The sequence below is a fragment of the Pleurodeles waltl genome, chromosome 3_1 (assembly GCF_031143425.1).
Source record: "Pleurodeles waltl isolate 20211129_DDA chromosome 3_1, aPleWal1.hap1.20221129, whole genome shotgun sequence".
NCBI lineage: Eukaryota > Metazoa > Chordata > Amphibia > Caudata > Salamandridae > Pleurodeles > Pleurodeles waltl.
In genome coordinates this window covers 533,322,953-533,340,160 of record NC_090440.1, presented here as the reverse complement: position 1 = coordinate 533,340,160, position 17,208 = coordinate 533,322,953, and the positions used below count along the sequence as shown (strand labels likewise).

At 43.0% G+C, this 17,208-nt stretch overlaps 1 protein-coding gene across 1 annotated transcript in view; it reads left to right on the top strand.

Annotated features, from left to right (window-relative positions):
• Window positions 1-17,208, top strand: part of IGDCC4 (immunoglobulin superfamily DCC subclass member 4) — a 468,431-nt gene that overhangs the window by 391,137 nt on the left and 60,086 nt on the right. Inside the window, exons 9-11 of the mRNA XM_069222840.1 lie at window positions 1,988-2,125; window positions 4,883-5,056; window positions 6,315-6,545. Coding sequence (XP_069078941.1) covers window positions 1,988-2,125; window positions 4,883-5,056; window positions 6,315-6,545 — 543 coding nt within the window. The remainder of the gene's footprint in view (window positions 1-1,987; window positions 2,126-4,882; window positions 5,057-6,314; window positions 6,546-17,208) is intronic.

Here is a 17,208-nt window from a genome sequence, read left to right as displayed (position 1 = left end):
TGCATTCTTGCCCCTGGCAGTTCCTGTCCTGGAAAGCAGATCTCCATAGCTATAACCTCCCCCAGGTGTATTCATGAGTCACAGGCCCTCATGCTCCAAAAACCCTTCATTCAGGTTCACAAGAACAGGGTCATTCTCAGAACCAAGCAACATTTTCTTCCCAAAGTGGTCTCCCCTTTACACCTCATCTAAATGACAAATTGCTGGTATAATTGCTGGTATTTTTCCCTCAACCAGACTCTATCATGGAGATAGCCCCTCATGCCCTATATGTTAAATGTACTCTTATCGAAAGGATAAATGCCTTCCACAGGTCTACTCAGTTTGTAGCCTTTGCAAAAACAAAAACAAAAGCCAGTCTGTTTCTAAGGCAGGAATTGTCAAGTACATCAAAACACGTTACCATAAAGCCAAAAGAGCCCTGCCTGTTACCCCGAGGGAGCACTCTGCATGCTAGAAACCATGGCCTTCCTTAGCAATATCAGGCTGACTGACATATGTAAGGCAGGCCAGACATTTTTTCGGACATCTGCATCATATTTACTTTAGCCACTACTTGTGGGGATCTGCTTTACAGTCTGTGCAGAGCATGTGTTTCTACATCAACACACCATACGAACTGAAAGAGTTGCTTACATTGTAAGGCTGTGTTTGTAGCCTGTAGTGCTGTTGAGTCACATTGTCTCGCCCCCTTCACCAGAAGCGTGTGTTTTTACTTGCAGATCTGTTCTTCTATTACTCAACTTACTTTCCCAGTGCACATTGTGAACCATGCTGCATTCATTCACCACTGCATACTCGATCTCATCCGCAGTGCGAATGACAATCTAACATGGAGTCGCTACCCATGCGCATTGCTCACTAAGGGCGGCTAAGTCACAGTGCATCCTGAGACTCCAGAGCCGCCTTTGAAGAAAAAAAGAGCAAACACCCAAGCCCAGCACTAGATGGCAGGAGTGTGCTGCGCATGCGGATACGCAGCACTACTCTCTGCGAACCAATGCTTACAGGGTAAGTAACATTTTCAAAGAACTAAACGTTATTTTATAAGTAAAGTCTGTATCAAATATTATCACATATCAGCAGTAACCCTTCCTCGACGGAATATATGTGGAGGGAAGCGATCTGTGTAGTGATTTCTTACTGAAGTTGATTAGGTCTCTCTTATTGATGTTACTACTCAGCATATGAAATGGTTGATCTAGGCCAAGGTTGTGCAACGTGGTTTCAGGGATGCTGAATCAGGACCAGATTTTCATAATATCCATAAAAGACAGATTTCCATAGCATGAAATGAAAGGAACTAATTGTCATAAAGATTATCTGGAAAATCTGACATGACGCTTCTTTAGCTCCTGAACTGATTGGCTTTTTGGTTGCTGTACAGAAATTGTCCTACATTGGTTTTTCCTTTGATTCTCCTGTAGACTCCTGTAGACTTGTTGCATTTCATTAATCTGCATAAGTTCTGTGTATATATTAGCGGGTGAGATTGGTTAATATACGGCAGAACAAATTGGGCAAAAAAACTACCCCTCACCCCATTACACTGTAATGACACTGACTACATACAGCATGCAGTAACAAATGTAGCCCCACTTCCGCCTCAGAGGATCTATGACTTGCGAGACAAGTTCCTTCTCCAGGCATCACAGAATAAATGTTAAGACGGGTGCTGAGGAATGCTTTTCTTGTCATACAGCGCTCCAGCAGAGGCACCATTGGAACCACCAAATGGTTGAAAAGCCTTACAGAATGACTGGAAATACACCCGTCTGTGGGGGAAGGCAGCACGTGATGCATTCCCTCCTTGTGTATTCAGTTCTGTTCAGTATTTGTGTTCTCCTGTGCTGTCTCACTCTTCCATCTGTAGCAGAGCTCTACCTCCTGTCACTGTGTTTTACATGTGGGCATGCATGCTCGGCTGATACACGCAATTAATGTATTCCATTCCATGATTTACTATCTTCTATCTTTTCATCTCCAGTTCCAGAAGCTGCCCCCCAGCACTCCTTGTCCAGCAACACTCCCACTGATATCCATGTGAGCTGGCTCCCTCTTCAACCAGAAGTGAGCAACGGGAAAGTCATAAAATATCAAATTGACTATTGCACTGTGAAGGAAGGTAAGCCTTGTTTTTGAGCTGAAATGGTACAAAGGGAAGGAGACCTAAATGTAACACTAAAGGAATGCGAGATCATCCCGTAATAGGGCCTAGAGTGTCACTTGAACAGTTTGCAACAAGAGCTGTGACCAATCATGTTGCTTGTTGTAATAGTTGCAAGGAGATTTTTTGAAGCAGCAAAGGCCTCGTATTTAGCAGATCACGTGGCCAACAAAGTCAGACTATTCGCCATTTCATGAAATAGGATGTCTCAAAGTGCAGGGTACACCCTTCATTTAAGCACATTTGTCACTCCTGCAACCTTTGTCATCCATGATGTTCGTAGATCATTTCTATAGTGGGACATACTGCAGTCAATGTAATGATACACTGTTTGTCGGACTGAACTTATTAGGAAAGGCTGAAAATGTGTCTCAAGCCAGAGCATCTCAAATATTGGAACTAAACTAGGACTTTGCTGCCTTCAAATTATTTGTAACTGTGAAGGTTGATTAAATTTTTCCAGTGGCTTGGCAATAGAAATGTGAACTGGCTTCTAACACTGATCATTTCTACAAATCTTTGGTTCTTCAACTTTTATGTAAATATGAGCATGTTTTTTTAATTTCAAGTTCATTTTCTGTATGTTTGGAAATGTTTCACCCAGATGTGGTGATGTTGTGATGTTTTGTCACCTCTAGTCCGTGATGGTAGCGAGGTTTGGGTGTCCTATGGCCTCTTTCATGATACCATCTAGTCCGTGGGAGCGGTTGTTTCCTGTCCCAAGGAATGAGAATGAGAACCGTAATGTTGCATGGTTCCTGCAGTAGAAAAATGTTGAATACTTAACCGTGGTAAATGGTATGCTGGGTTAGTTGGTATGTATACCAAATAGTGTGGTAACAGGGGTACGTAGTATATTTGGCCCGGATACGTGTAAGGGAATGTTTGGTTAGACTTGGTTGGAGGGATGTCATGCTGGGCCAAGAGTGTGGTATGCTGATTAGCAACTTTACTGTTCAGTGCTGTGTTTGTTTACACCAAGACTTAGGTTTTGTTCTGCTGAGCCTGACCTGTGGTTTGCTTGGTTGATGGTGTCTTCTTAAGCAGAGCAAGGTGATGTGACCTCAGGTTAAGAGGTGTGGTTGCTTGTCTACACCTCTAATTGGTCATTGGATGAATGGATCCATTGCAGGATTCTGGGTTTAACCTCATGGTTACAGATTTGAATCCTGCTGGTTCTTTGTAGCCTCTCATCATCCTGGGATAAAGTGAGTACTATTGAGCTTGGTAGCAACAAAGACGTGTCCTTCAAGGTTAAGATATGTGCTGTACAAGTTAATGTAGACGCCAATCAATTACACTTTATGATGTTAAGTTTCATTATGACTTTTTAAAATAAGAGAAGCCCATAGATGCGAAAGTCCATGACCATTTGGCGGTGGTTGTATTCTCCAGCCTCAGCAGTGTACTTTCTTGGCCAGTAACTATGGTGAGAGCAACAACCAGCCCCAGAATGTAAGCTGATGTTGGGGGGAAAAAGACTGAGCTGATTGAACGAGTGATACATCACATGCAATCACTTGGCACCACATGATGTAACTTCTCCCAGGTAAAGTTAGAGGCAGAACAAAAGTTTGTTCAAAGTAATAACTATTTGACTTTTTTTTCAGTGTAATCAACGAAATAACGGGTATCGTCCACTAGTCACCTAATGACAAGCCCTGTAGTAATAAAAACATAGGCACAAGACTAAACTACAAGTCTTCGATCTTTAGAGTCAATTACAAATCAAGGGATAACAGAGGCATCCAGAAATCATCCCTTTCTTTAGTGGCACAGCTCACGTTTTGAAGTTCCTAAAGGAGATGTTTGCCACTTTAAATCCATGTGTTACCTGTGGTTGGATGGTAAATTGAACCAGCCGAAGCCTGTCTGCTTGAAACGGCTTCTTAAATTGTTTGGTGGCTGGCCATTATACAGAGAGGTTTCTGGACTCAGTAATTAAGGCAGGTTTGGTAACAGCTTGAGTATCCTATCTTATGGGCTAGCAACCAGTGGGGACCACTCTCCTCTTTATGGTAAATTGAGGACATACTCAATCAGAGCAACATAAAATTGAGTACTGTGCAGGGGTCTTTGCTTTTTCTAGTGTCCCAGATATCTGAAACCTTTTGATTTGCAGCCACCCCTGTCACCCAGAAAATGGTAGCCAGTGATACTTATGACCTGTATCGCTAGCCACCTGGTCATACATGAGCTCTAGTTCCAACACATCCATTTTGTGACGGCATTGAACCACACAGTCAAGCCTAAGTTTATTCTTTTACACCTTTCCTATCATCAAAAAGAATACGAACAGTAAGTGTTTAGTTAGCGAACAGCACAAGCTGACATACCATAAAAAGCTGTGAAGCATTGGTGCCAAATTAGAATATGTCTGTTTGGGATAGAGCTGGCTTTATCTGGCATCTTTCCTTGAGTTCTGGCATTTGAAGTTACAAATTTGTATATCTTACTTTGTCCAGTTTGATTGGTTAGCTGAAATAATTTGTTTTTCAGATTGTGCTTGCTGCTACTGTCTTGTGGCTTGTTAGATTTGTAGCAGGTGTTCTTATGACACATCTCCTTGGGACGGTCTTTATCAGCCATTAAAGCTTGCAGATCTGGGCCCATCAATATTCCAACCAGCGAACTCCAGGTGTCACTCATATGTCAGTAGCAGATGCACTAATTCACTGACCCATCTTACTGTGGCATGCTCTTCTCTCCTTACAGTGGATAAGGTGTACTCTGTGGAGGTTAGTGGGAATGAAACTGAGGTGACCCTGGACTCTCTGCATCCAAACCGGGCTTACAAAGTTCGGATCGCAGCTGGCACAATCGCTGGATATGGCGCTCCCTCGGAGTGGATGCAGCACCGCACCCCTGAAAAGTTCAATAAGACACATGGTAAGTTTCCATGCAGTAAACAGATATGAACTAGAGTTAGAGATCACCTGTAAATCTCCCCAACAAATCAAAAGATCAACATCTTTCATTCTTTCCTTTCCCTCTGATTGTGGTCCTTCCCTCTGTGCCCATTTTCTGATGAGATTCTTTCTCTCCCCTTGTCTTCGGTCCATAGATTAGGGTCTTTACATATCTCTCTATGTTACATGGGCTGTCCCTTTCTGTTCGTCAGCCATTGTCTACTTTTCTCTTCGCGTTGTCCATCATCTACACACGTTAACCATGCTCTTTCCTTCTATCCCTTATTTCTTTGTTCTTTCTTAGTTGTTCCTTCTCACTGTTGATCCCTCTCCTTCCTTCATCTTCTCTCTACTCCGTTATTCGTTTTCTTTCTTTCATTTCGCACTGTTGTTCCGTCTCTCTCAAGTACAAGAGGAAGGCCCTTCCTGCTCTTGTTGTTGTTTATTATACTTTACTTTTCTATGCCTATTGCTCCAGTCCTTCTTCTCTTCCCTGTGTTTATTATCCTCTTTTTCTCGTCATTGTTAATAATATTTCCTTCTTCACACATTCTACATGGTACGTCCTTCACATAGTGCATGTTCATCCTTCCTCTTTCCATTCTCCATGTCATTCTACCTACCCCGGCTGTTAAAGCTGTGATCTTCTTCTCTTCTTGGTCATATTCATTAATTTCCTTCCTTTTATGTGTAATTCTTGTTTCTATCCTTATCGGCAATCCACCTTATTTCTGTCCATGCTATGCCTCAACACCCCTTCCTTCTTTCCCTTCTGCTTATTGAACGCCATTCCTTCAAAGGTCTACCACACTTCCTCTTATCGTTTGATTCATCGTCCGTTCTCCCTCTGATATTCAGGGTGATTCATTTTCTTTATTTGGTCTCAGTTCGTCTTCCAATCCAAGTGTATTGGCTTTGTTTTTCCCTTTTATTCACTCCTCCACTCTTACAGTTGTTCTTTTCTTCCTAATAGTTGTTTTCCTTATTCCAGTTTTCTCTCTCTGCTCTTCATAATCTTCCTTATCATGACATTCTCCACGTGCCTTTCTTCTTTACGTCTCGTAGATGATACTTGCATTGTATTGCAACAATGCAATCGATGGTACTTCCTTTTCTCAGTGCTAATTCATTTATCTCCTTTCTGTTGTGCACTTGTTTTTCTTTCTCTCCCATTCACAGCGACCTTCCGTCCCTGTTGTTCACTCATAATCTTACCTTCTCTTTCTCTCTTTCCATAGTTCCATTTGCTCCCACAGAGTTGAAGGTTCGGTCTAGGCTTGATTCCCTGTTATTAAGCTGGCTGCCTCCATCTAATTATGCTCAGATCTCAGGGTACAAGCTCTTCTACCGGGCTGTGAGCACAGATGAGTCCAGTAGTGAACATCCCTTGAAGGGCGACGAGGAAAGCTGGGATGCAGGGCCAATCAAACTCAAGAAGAAACTGAAACAATACCAGATTCTTCAGCTGGGTAAGGATAGACACACCTTTCCCTCTGGCCATGGCAGGGCACAATTCTACACATTATTGCAGAGAGCAAAATATACAAGCATTTCTGATGAAGGCTTATTAGTGGATCCCCAAGCTAAAACTATGTTATTATATTTTTTAATAATCTGTAAGTAAAGGTGGAGTAGCTTCATACAGTTTTGTGTTTGTAGGAATCTAATAAGTCTGATCTAAAAAAAAAGCCACTGTGCATTATTACATCACGCTGCTCACCCCGAATATTTGTCACAATGATTGGTTGCTAATATTTCATCAGGTTTGTTTACTTTGTAGGTACAAGTGCTCCCTTCAGATTAGATAACATTAAATATAGTTTTATTTTGTTTACATACACAAATTATAAAACCTTAAAAAGCATTACAGCATCTAATGCATTAGCATCATAAAAAAAATCAAATAATAAACTTTTAAAGAAGTTTAAAAAATCATAAAAGGGTGTAATCAATTTCAGTTGCTTGAGTAACATCAGTTATGCAGTCGCACAGTCCTAACAAATCGGAGAACTGTATATCTTAGCATTATATAATCAGTGGTTTCTGCTTCAACTTTGCAAAGACATCAAAAACACTGAGGGCCTGATTTAGATATTGGTGAATGAGTTACTCTGTCACAACGGTGACGGATATCCCGTTCGCCAAAATCTAAATCCCATTATATCCTATAGGATTTAGATTTGGCAGACGGGATATCAGTCACTGTTGTGACGGAGTAGCTCATCCGCCAATATCTAAATCAGGCCCTGAGTTGTATTCATGACCATACTTGACTCAAGCATGGCCAAAAGTTTGCCTCAGCTACCAAACAAAAGGAGGTGTATTTATCTAGTGCTATGATCTTGGGCACTTCCAAATAAATATGAAAAGTGTAAGATACCTTAGTATCTGGGTAGCGCAACTGGTGCTTCTGTACGCTTTATTATTGACCTGCATCTACAGTCAAACTCAAATATATTCAAAACCGTGAACGTTTTCGACCATATCGGATAGCACTGGGATTTGTTCTGGTTTGCTAATCATATACTCTAATATGCATAGTTTTTAATTGACTCAAGAAGAAACTCTTCAGCAGCCCCTGCATTGATTACGTTAATCACAACCAACGTAACATATTGTAAAATCGTAAAATTAGTTGAATGAATCCCCACCTCAGTTTAGGACCTTGAATTAGAATGGAATTGTGTAATTAAAGCGTCGCCCTTATTAAAACACCAACCATTTTGGAATCCACCATAAAGGGGATCCTTATGACAACGAGGGAACATTTTTGATAGTGAAAAAGGTCTCTGATGACCGAAGAGACAACCATCCCATATTTTCTATGAAACCTGATCAGATCTTACATTATGGTAAGGGCTAGTACAGTCACAGAATCCATATTGGGCAACCATGTTCATTTGCTGTCTTAACTTTAAACCAAGGTAACAGCACTCATAAACATGCTCCAGTGCAATTCCATTCAGGCAAAATTTGTGAGCCTGCATTTTATCACGTACGTCCATGGTCTTCCCTATGCATATGGTAATTTTGCACTCACTTATAATGAAATACTCAAATAGAGCCTCAAAGAAACACTGTAGGCCAAAATGTATAGAATATATTAAAATAATGTAATGCATAGCAGAGGGTCAAAAGATAGTCGCCCCTACCTTTTGAAGAATGGTTTGCAACGAGGTGCAGGGCTAGGTTAGAATCTGCCAAAAAGAATATCTAAAATCAGGGGATCCACGCACCCTTCCTTGCCTATCTCTTCAGCCTTGATGGTCCTAAAATTAATTCCTCATTGGTGGACAGCTACCTAATTAAAATATTAAATCATTTGTTTCCTAGACAGTAGACCATTTGGGATGCCCAACAAGCTATGGTTTTGCCACAGCTTAAATCGATTACGTCAAAACCTCTCACATATTTTGTGAAGTCATTAGGTTTTATTCTAATTAATTTCATTGCTGTTTATAAGGAACAAATCTGTTATTATTTAAACAGATTTAGTCGTAATCTTTCAGCTCATCACTATTGTTTTCCAGCCCGTTCTGTGAATTCACTTAATGTGAGTCAATAGGATGCCTGTCCAAATCTCTACAAGGATGTTTTTCTTCTTGGGAATCATTCTCGTAGCCATCCTGGATTTATTCACCCAGGTCTCAGCTTAAAAATAGGGATGTCTGATTGTTGAGTGGTATATGTGACTGAATTTACCATAAACTGTGTAAGCATGTCAAAAAACACCAACTCTATATAAATGTAACTGTATTTCAAACAAGAGACAGGTTTAGAAGTCCCAGCAATAAAATCATGTTTCTATGGAGACTTTTTGCCACAGATTCCTCACAGGGATCTGGAAGCATTTCAGCAACTTCAGCACACCGTCGGGTGGTGCCATGCGGCTCAGCACCGATGCTTTTCCGCTCCCGAAATGACCTGGGAAGTCTGTATAGGCATAACCGCTGCACGCTGACTTCATTTCCTTCCTTTATGCCACCAGACATGGATTGGAGCTCTCTCTTTGTCTCTCAACATTTACCTCAAAAATCTTCTCAATGTGCATGGGATGTCTCCCTCAAAATCAACCGGTTTCAAACCCTGCAGATACTGTCGCAAACAAATGTCCATGACCGAGCCCCACCTGATATGCCAATGGTGTCTTGGGTCTAAGGCCTGCAGCAAATGTGCATCAATGAACCTAGTGGCCGCCAGGATCTGAAAGGTGAAGCCTTACTTCACCAAGCATAAAACGACTCCTCAGTGGGACCGCTCCAAGTCGTGGTTTACATTCAAAAATTGATCCCGGTCCTGAAGCTGACAAAGTTGTTGCAGAAGCTGGTTTTCTTTGTGGTCCAAATCATTGAGTAAGTCTAAAAAGCAGGAATCCACCACCTTATGCCACTCACATTTACCTAAACTGGTGCGGAGGCAGCGCCACAACTCTTGATCTCTCTCCCAGAGTTGGCCAACATCGGAGCTGATCCTGCAGCTGGCACAGCCACAATTTCATTGGCCGTCAGCCATGGCACATCCGATCGAAGAGTTCTGTGCAGCTGTGCTCCAGCTCTTCGGATCTTTACCAACTCCCTCTGGCACGTCTATGGGCCCCAAGGCGTCAAAAGGCCTTCCATCTGGAGTATGCCCAGTGGGTTTGCCCTTGGTGCCATTTGGACCCTACAAGCCGATCTTGCCTTGACTGAAGTTGCACTCAATACCATCTAAGGTGCCACTTCCACCACTTGGATTACTGCCTTCACAAGGGAGAACACACACTCTGCATTTCCTTTTGGTACAGATTCATGCAACACATATGACCCAAGTGATGAATTTGCTCAGTCCAACCTGGATGACAAGTGGTAAAATGACTTACAGGAGACTAGTGGTTTCACTGTCTACCTGAAACAGGCCTCCCTCATTCCCTAGACCAGCCACAGAGGAATCTGCTTCCTATGTCTTGGTCATGAATAGGGTGGCCGAAGATGCTACTTTTGCAGCCTATTAGTGATTCTTTTCAGCAGACTAGTATAAATTATGTTGCAATAATCTAGGATCACTGCATTCATTCACTGCAGCTTGGAGATAAGTATTCTTAAATTCCTCAGTCTTACAGTGTTTGAAGAAGGGAGACAAACTGCTTCTCCTAATCATGTGACCTCAGTATTGACTCCACTGATGCTAAGGGTTCTTTCTTCCAGTTTTTTTTTTCTTTCAAGCATGTTGAAATGCTAGTCTGGTTTGGCCCACTATTCACTTGAAAATGGATTTGGTTGTCTTCAGGGTACATCCAGGGCCGTACTGGCCCTTTCGCTACTCTTGACATTTTCCCAGTGGACATAATACCTGGGGTGGGGGGCTGCTTTCAAGTGCTGGAGGGGCTTCCATGACCAAACCATGAAAGCACCAATGTTCTCTTTATAGCCGTCTCCTACATTATGGGTCTACTTTGCGTTTATTTGTCAAGGTTGAGTTTGGTTTCCAGCCAAGTTTTGCATAGCTCTTGTGTTTCACCTTGAATTGATCTAGTATTGAAGCTAGAGGATAAATATATATATATATATATATATATATATATATATATATATATATATATATATATATGTTCGATGGCATGTGTAGCTGCAGATACACATGCTGTGCACATCCCGCCATCTAGTGTTGGGCTCGGAGTGTTACAAGTTGTTTTTCTTCGAAGAAGTCTTTTCGAGTCACGAGATCGAGGGACTCCTCCCCTTTCGGCTCCATTGCGCATGGGCGTCGACTCCATCTTAGATTGTTTTCTTTCTGCCATCGGGTTCGGACGTGTTCCTCTACGCTCCGTGTTTCGGTTCGGAAAATTAGTTAGATATCGGAAGAATTCGACGGTATTGTTTGCGTTCGGTATCGGGTTAGTTAATACAGATCGACACCGAATTTGAAGAGCCCTTTGGGGTTTCGGTTCCCCGGTGGGGCCTGGTCGGCCCGACCACGTGCGTCAACAAGACTAATGGAACAGACCCCATTCAGCTTCTGCCCCGAATGCCACAACAAGTATCCTTACACAGATCAACATTTGGTCTGTAACTTGTGTTTGTCTCCCGAACACAAGGAGGATACCTGTGAGGCCTGTCAAGCGTTTCGATCGAGGAAAATCCTAAGGGACCGAAGAGCTAGAAGACTGCAAATGGCGTCGGCGACGTCAGGACACCAACATTTGGAGGAAGAAGAAACCTTCTCCATTGCTGACACGGACTCTGACGAGGCCGAAACAGAAGAGACGCCGAAAATCGTGAGTAAAACTGACCCAGCCAAAACTCACGGTAAATTTATCAGAGCCCAGGGGACGAAAAAGGGCACACATGTGTCGAAGTCATCCGACTCCGGTCGAGATACCGGCACAGAAAAGATTCAACACCGAGACACCGGGTCAGAACAATCTCGACATCGGCACCGAGATATCGGGACACCGAAACACAAAAAAGTGGCTTCGGAGCCGAAAAAGATGTTGAAAAGGTTTCGATACCGAAACATCCGGCTTCGGAGCCAAAATCAAGTTCCTACACTGAGGAACAAGGCCTGTCCTCACAAATGCTAGGACACAAATTCGGACAGGAACTAGAAGCAGGGGAGCCAGATTACACACAAAGAAGGCTCCACATTCAAAAGGAAACAGGGAAAATCAGAACTCTCCCTCCAATCCGAATGAAAAGGAAACTTGCTTTCCAAGAAAAAGACAAACAACCACAGGCAAAGGTGGCAAAACAAGTATCTCCGCCACCATCACCACATCACTCACCACAACCATCACCAATGGCTACCCCACCGATGATGCAGTCTCCAATGCACACAGGGATGAGCCAAGATGATCCTGATGCATGGGATCTTTATGATGTGCCTGTTTCAGACAACAGTCCCGACAGTTATCCAGCAAGACCATCACCACCTGAAGACAGTACTGCTTACACACAGGTGGTGTCCAGAGCAGCCGCATTTCACAATGTCACCCTGCACTCAGAACCAATTCAAGATGACTTTTTGTTTAATACTCTGTCGTCCACACATAGTCAGTACCAGAGTCTTCCTATGTTACCAGGAATGTTGAAACATGCAAAGCAAGTGTTTCAAGAGCCTGTGAAAGGCAGGGCCATCACTACTAGGGTGGAGAAAAAGTACAAATCTCCCCTAACAGACCCTGTGTACATCACGCAGCAACTGACACCGGACTCAGTGGTAGTAGGTGGAGCTCGCAAAAGGGCCAACTCACACACCTCGGGAGATGCACCACCACCCGACAAAGAAAGTCGCAAGTTCGATGCAGCAGGGAAAAGGGTTGCGGCACAAGCAGCCAACCAATGGCGCATTGCCAATTCGCAGGCCTTGCTATCGAGATATGATAGAGCTCATTGGGACGAAATGCAACACTTCATAGAACATCTACCCAAAGAGTTCCAAAAGCGTGCACAACAGGTGGTGGAAGAGGGCCAGAGTATCTCTAATAACCCGATACGGTCAGCAATGGATGCAGCAGATACAGCTGCAAGGACTGTAAATACAGCGGTCACCATTCGGAGACACGCACCTCAGGATTCAAGCCCGAAATTCAGCAGGCGGTGCTTAACATGCCTTTTAACGGACAGCAGTTGTTTGGGCCGGAGGTGGACACTGCTATCGAGAAACTTAAAAAGGACATGGATATGGCCAAGGCCATGGGCGCGCTCTACTCCCCACAGGGCAGAGGCACATTTCGGAAAACACCATTTAGAGGGGGGTTTCGGGGACAAAGCACAGAACCCTCAACCTCACAAGCCAGACCCACATACCAGGGCCAGTATCAGAGAGGAAGTTTTTGGGGACAATACAGAGGTGGACACTTCCCTAAAACTAGGGGAAAGTTCCAAAGTCCCAAGACCACTCAAAATAAACAGTGACTTCAGTGTCACAAATCCCCAACACATGACACCAGTGGGGGGAGGTTAACAGATTTTTAACAAAACTGGGAAGAAATAACAACAGACACGTGGGTTCTAGCCATTATCCAACATGGTTACTGCATAGAATTCCTACAATTTCCACCAAATGTGCCACCAAAAACACACAACATGTCCAAACAACACATGGATCTATTACAGCTGGAGGTCCAAGCGTTGTTACAAAAGATGCAATAGAACTAGTACCCAAACATCAAAAAGGAACAGGGGTTTACTCCCTGTACTTTCTTATACCCAAAAAAAGACAAAACTCTAAGACCCATCTTAGATCTCAGAACACTAAATCTTTACATCAAATCAGATCATTTTCACATGGTGACACTTCAAGACGTAATCCCCTTGCTCAAACAACAAGACTACATGACAACATTAGACCTCAAGGATGCGTATTTCCATATACCCATACATCCTTCCCACAGAAAATACTTAAGGTTTATAATCCAAGGGGTACATTACCAGTTCAAAGTGTTGCCATTCGGGATAACAACAGCGCCAAGAGTCTTTACAAAATGCCGCGCCGTAGTGGCAGCCCATATCAGAAGACAGCAAATACATGTGTTCCCGTATCTGGACGATTGGTTAATCAAAAGCAATACGCAAGAACGGTGTTCTCAACATACAAAATACGTTATAAAAACCCTTTACAAGCTAGGGTTCTCACTCAACTACCAAAAATCACACCTACAGCCGTGTCAAATACAACAGTACTTAGGAGCAACAATCAACACAAAAAAGGGATTGCCACTCCAAGTCCACAAAGGGTACAGGCATTCCAAAAAGTAATACAGGCCATGCACCCAAACCTAAAGTTCCAGGTAAAATTAGTGATGAAACTACTAGGCGTGATGTCCTCATGCATAGCCATTGTCCCAAACGCAAGATTACACATGCGGCCCTTACAACAGTGCCTAGCATCACAATGGTCACAAGCACAGGGTCAACTTCAAGATCTAGTGTTAATAGACCGCCAAACATACACCTCGCTTCAATGGTGGAATACTATAAATTTAAACCAAGGGCTGCCTTTCCAAGACCCAGTGCCCCAATACGTGATCACAACAGATGCTTCCATGGTAGGGTGGGGAGCACACCTCAACCAACACAGCATCCAGGGACAATGGGACACTCAACAGAAACAACTTCATATAAATCACTTAGAACTACTAGCAGTATTTCTAGCAATGAAGCATTTCAGCCACTAATAACCCACAAACATATTCTTGTCAAAACAGACAACATGACAACAATGTATTATTTGAACAAACAAGGAGGGACACACTCGACACAATTGTAACTCTTAGCTCAAAAAATATGGCATTGGGCGATTCACAACCACATTTGCCTAATAGTGCAGTTCATACCAGGAATTCAAAACCAGTTAGCCGACAATCTCTCTCGGGATCACCAACAGATCCACGAATGGGAAATTCATCCCCAAATACTGCAAACGTACTTCCAAAAGTGGGGAACACCGCAAATAGACCTATTTGCAACAAAAGAAAACGCAAAATGCCAAAACTTCGCATCCAGGTACCCACAGCCTCACTCCAAAGGCAATGCGTTATGGATGAGTTGGTCAGGGATATTTGCTTACGCTTTTCCCTCTCTCCCACTCCTTCCGTATCTGGTAAACAAGTTGAGTCAAAACAAACTCAAACTAATACTAATAGCACCAACTTGGGCACGACAACCTTGGTACACAACATTACTAGACCTGTCAGTAGTGCTCATATCAAACTACCAAACAGACCAGATCTGTTAACTCAACACAAACAGCAGATCAGACACCCGAGTCCAGCATCGCTCAATCTAGCGATCTGGCTCCTCAAGTCTTAGAATTTGGACACCTAGACCTTACACAAGAATGTATGGAAGTCATCAAACAGGCTAGAAAACCTACTACACGACATTGCTACGCAAATAAATGGAAACGGTTTGTTTATTACTGCCATAATAATCAAATCCAACCATTACATGCCTCTGCAAAAAACATCGTAAGCTATCTACTACACTTACAAAAATCCAAGTTAGCTTTCTCATCCATTAAAATACACCTAACAGCAATTTTGGCTTATCTGCAAATTACCCATTCAACTTCATTATTCAGAATCCCAGTCATAAAAGCATTTATGGAGGGTCTGAAAAGGATTATCCCACCAAGAACACCACCAGTTCCTTCGTGGAACCTCAACATCGTATTAACACGACTCATGGGTCCACCATTTGAACCCATGCACTCATGTGAGATACAGTACTTAACATGGAAAGTAGCCTTTCTAATAGCTATCACATCTCTCAGAAGAGTAAGTGAAATACAAGCCTTTACCATACAAGAACCCTTTTTACAAATACACAAACATAAAGTAGTTCTACGCACAAATCCTAAATTCTTACCTAAAGTCATATCACCGTTCCACTAAAATCAAACAGTGGAACTCCCAGTGTTCTTTCCAGAACCAGATTCTATAGCTGAGAGAGCATTACATACATTAGACATCAAAAGGGCACGAATGTACTACATTGATAGAACCAAACAAATTCGTAAAACAAAACAATTGTTTGTTGCTTTCCAAAAACCTCATACAGGGAATCCAATATCCAAACAAGGCATTGCCTGATGGAAAGTTAAATGTATTCGAACCTGTTATATAAAAGCAAAAAGAGAACTGCCTATTACCCCAAAGGCACACTCCACTAGAAAGAAAGGTGCCACCATGGCCTTTCTAGGAAACATACCAATGACTGAAATCTGTAAGGCAGCCACATGGTCTACGCCTCATACATTTACCAAGCATTACTGCGTGGATGTGTTAACAACACAGCAAGCCACAGTAGGACAAGCAGTATTACGGACATTATTTCAAACAACTTCAACTCCTACAGGCTGAACCACCGCTTTTGGGGAGATAACTGCTTACTAGTCTATGCACAGCATGTGTATCTGCAGCTACACATGCCATCGAACGGAAAATGTCACTTACCCAGTGTACATCTGTTCGTGGCATGGGACGCTGCAGATTCACATGCGCCCTCCCACTTCCCCGGGAGCCTGTAGCCGTTTTAAGTTGACCAAAAAAAAAAAAAAGGAAAAATTGTACATTTGTAAATTTGTAAATATATCACTTTTAATCACATTATGTACATACATACTTACTCCATTGCATGGGCACTATTACTATATACACAACTCCTACCTCACCCTCTGCGGGGAAAACAATCTAAGATGGAGTCGACGGCCATGCGCAATGGAGCCGAAAGGGGAGGAGTCCCTTGATCTTGTGACTCGAAAAGACTTCTTCGAAGAAAAACAACTTGTAACACTCCGAGCCCAACACTAGATGGCGGGATGTGCACAGCATGTGAATCTGCAGCGTCCCATGCCACGAACAGATGTACACTGGGTAAGTGACATTTTCCATATATATATTGTTCAATGGCATGTGTAGCTGCAGATACACATGCTGTGCATATATCTCTATCTTGTGTTGGGCTCGGAGTGTTACATGTTTTTTTTCTTCAAAGAAGTCTTTTTTCGAGTCACCGGATCAAGTGACTCCTCTCGGTGATAGTGCACATGGGCATCTACTCCTTTGTTAGATTGTTTTCTTTCCACCGTCGGGTTCAGACGTCTCCCTCTCGCTCTGGGATTTTCGGTCCAGAAATTCTCTAATCTTTCAACCTTTTTCTCATACCGTGGGTATGGTTTCGAACGCGGTTTCCTTCTGCACTCAATCCGATAGTGCCGCCAGGATCAAATGAAGGCCCTTTCGGGTGCCGGTGCCCGCGCCCTACTATGGCCTGTTCGGGTCTACTGCATCATAGGCTAATCGATCGGACTCCATTCCAATTCTGTCCTCTGTGCCACGCCAAGTTTCCATACACCGACCAGCACTTGATATGTAATCTCTGCCTTTCTCCAGAACATCAAGAGGAAAGGTGTGAGGTATGTCAGTCTTTTTGATCGAAGAAAACGTTACGTGATAGAAGGGCAAGAAGATTAGAGATGGCGTAAAAACTCAGAGCTCACCACTGCCGTCCTTGGCGAAGATCAGGCACAAACAGCAGTTTTGATCGCAGACTCTGACTCCGAGCAGGATTCAGAGGAGGACAGCCAGGCAATATCGACGGCGCAGTACAGGAGAACACCTGCCCCAACCCCAATAACTAAAACATCAGGTAA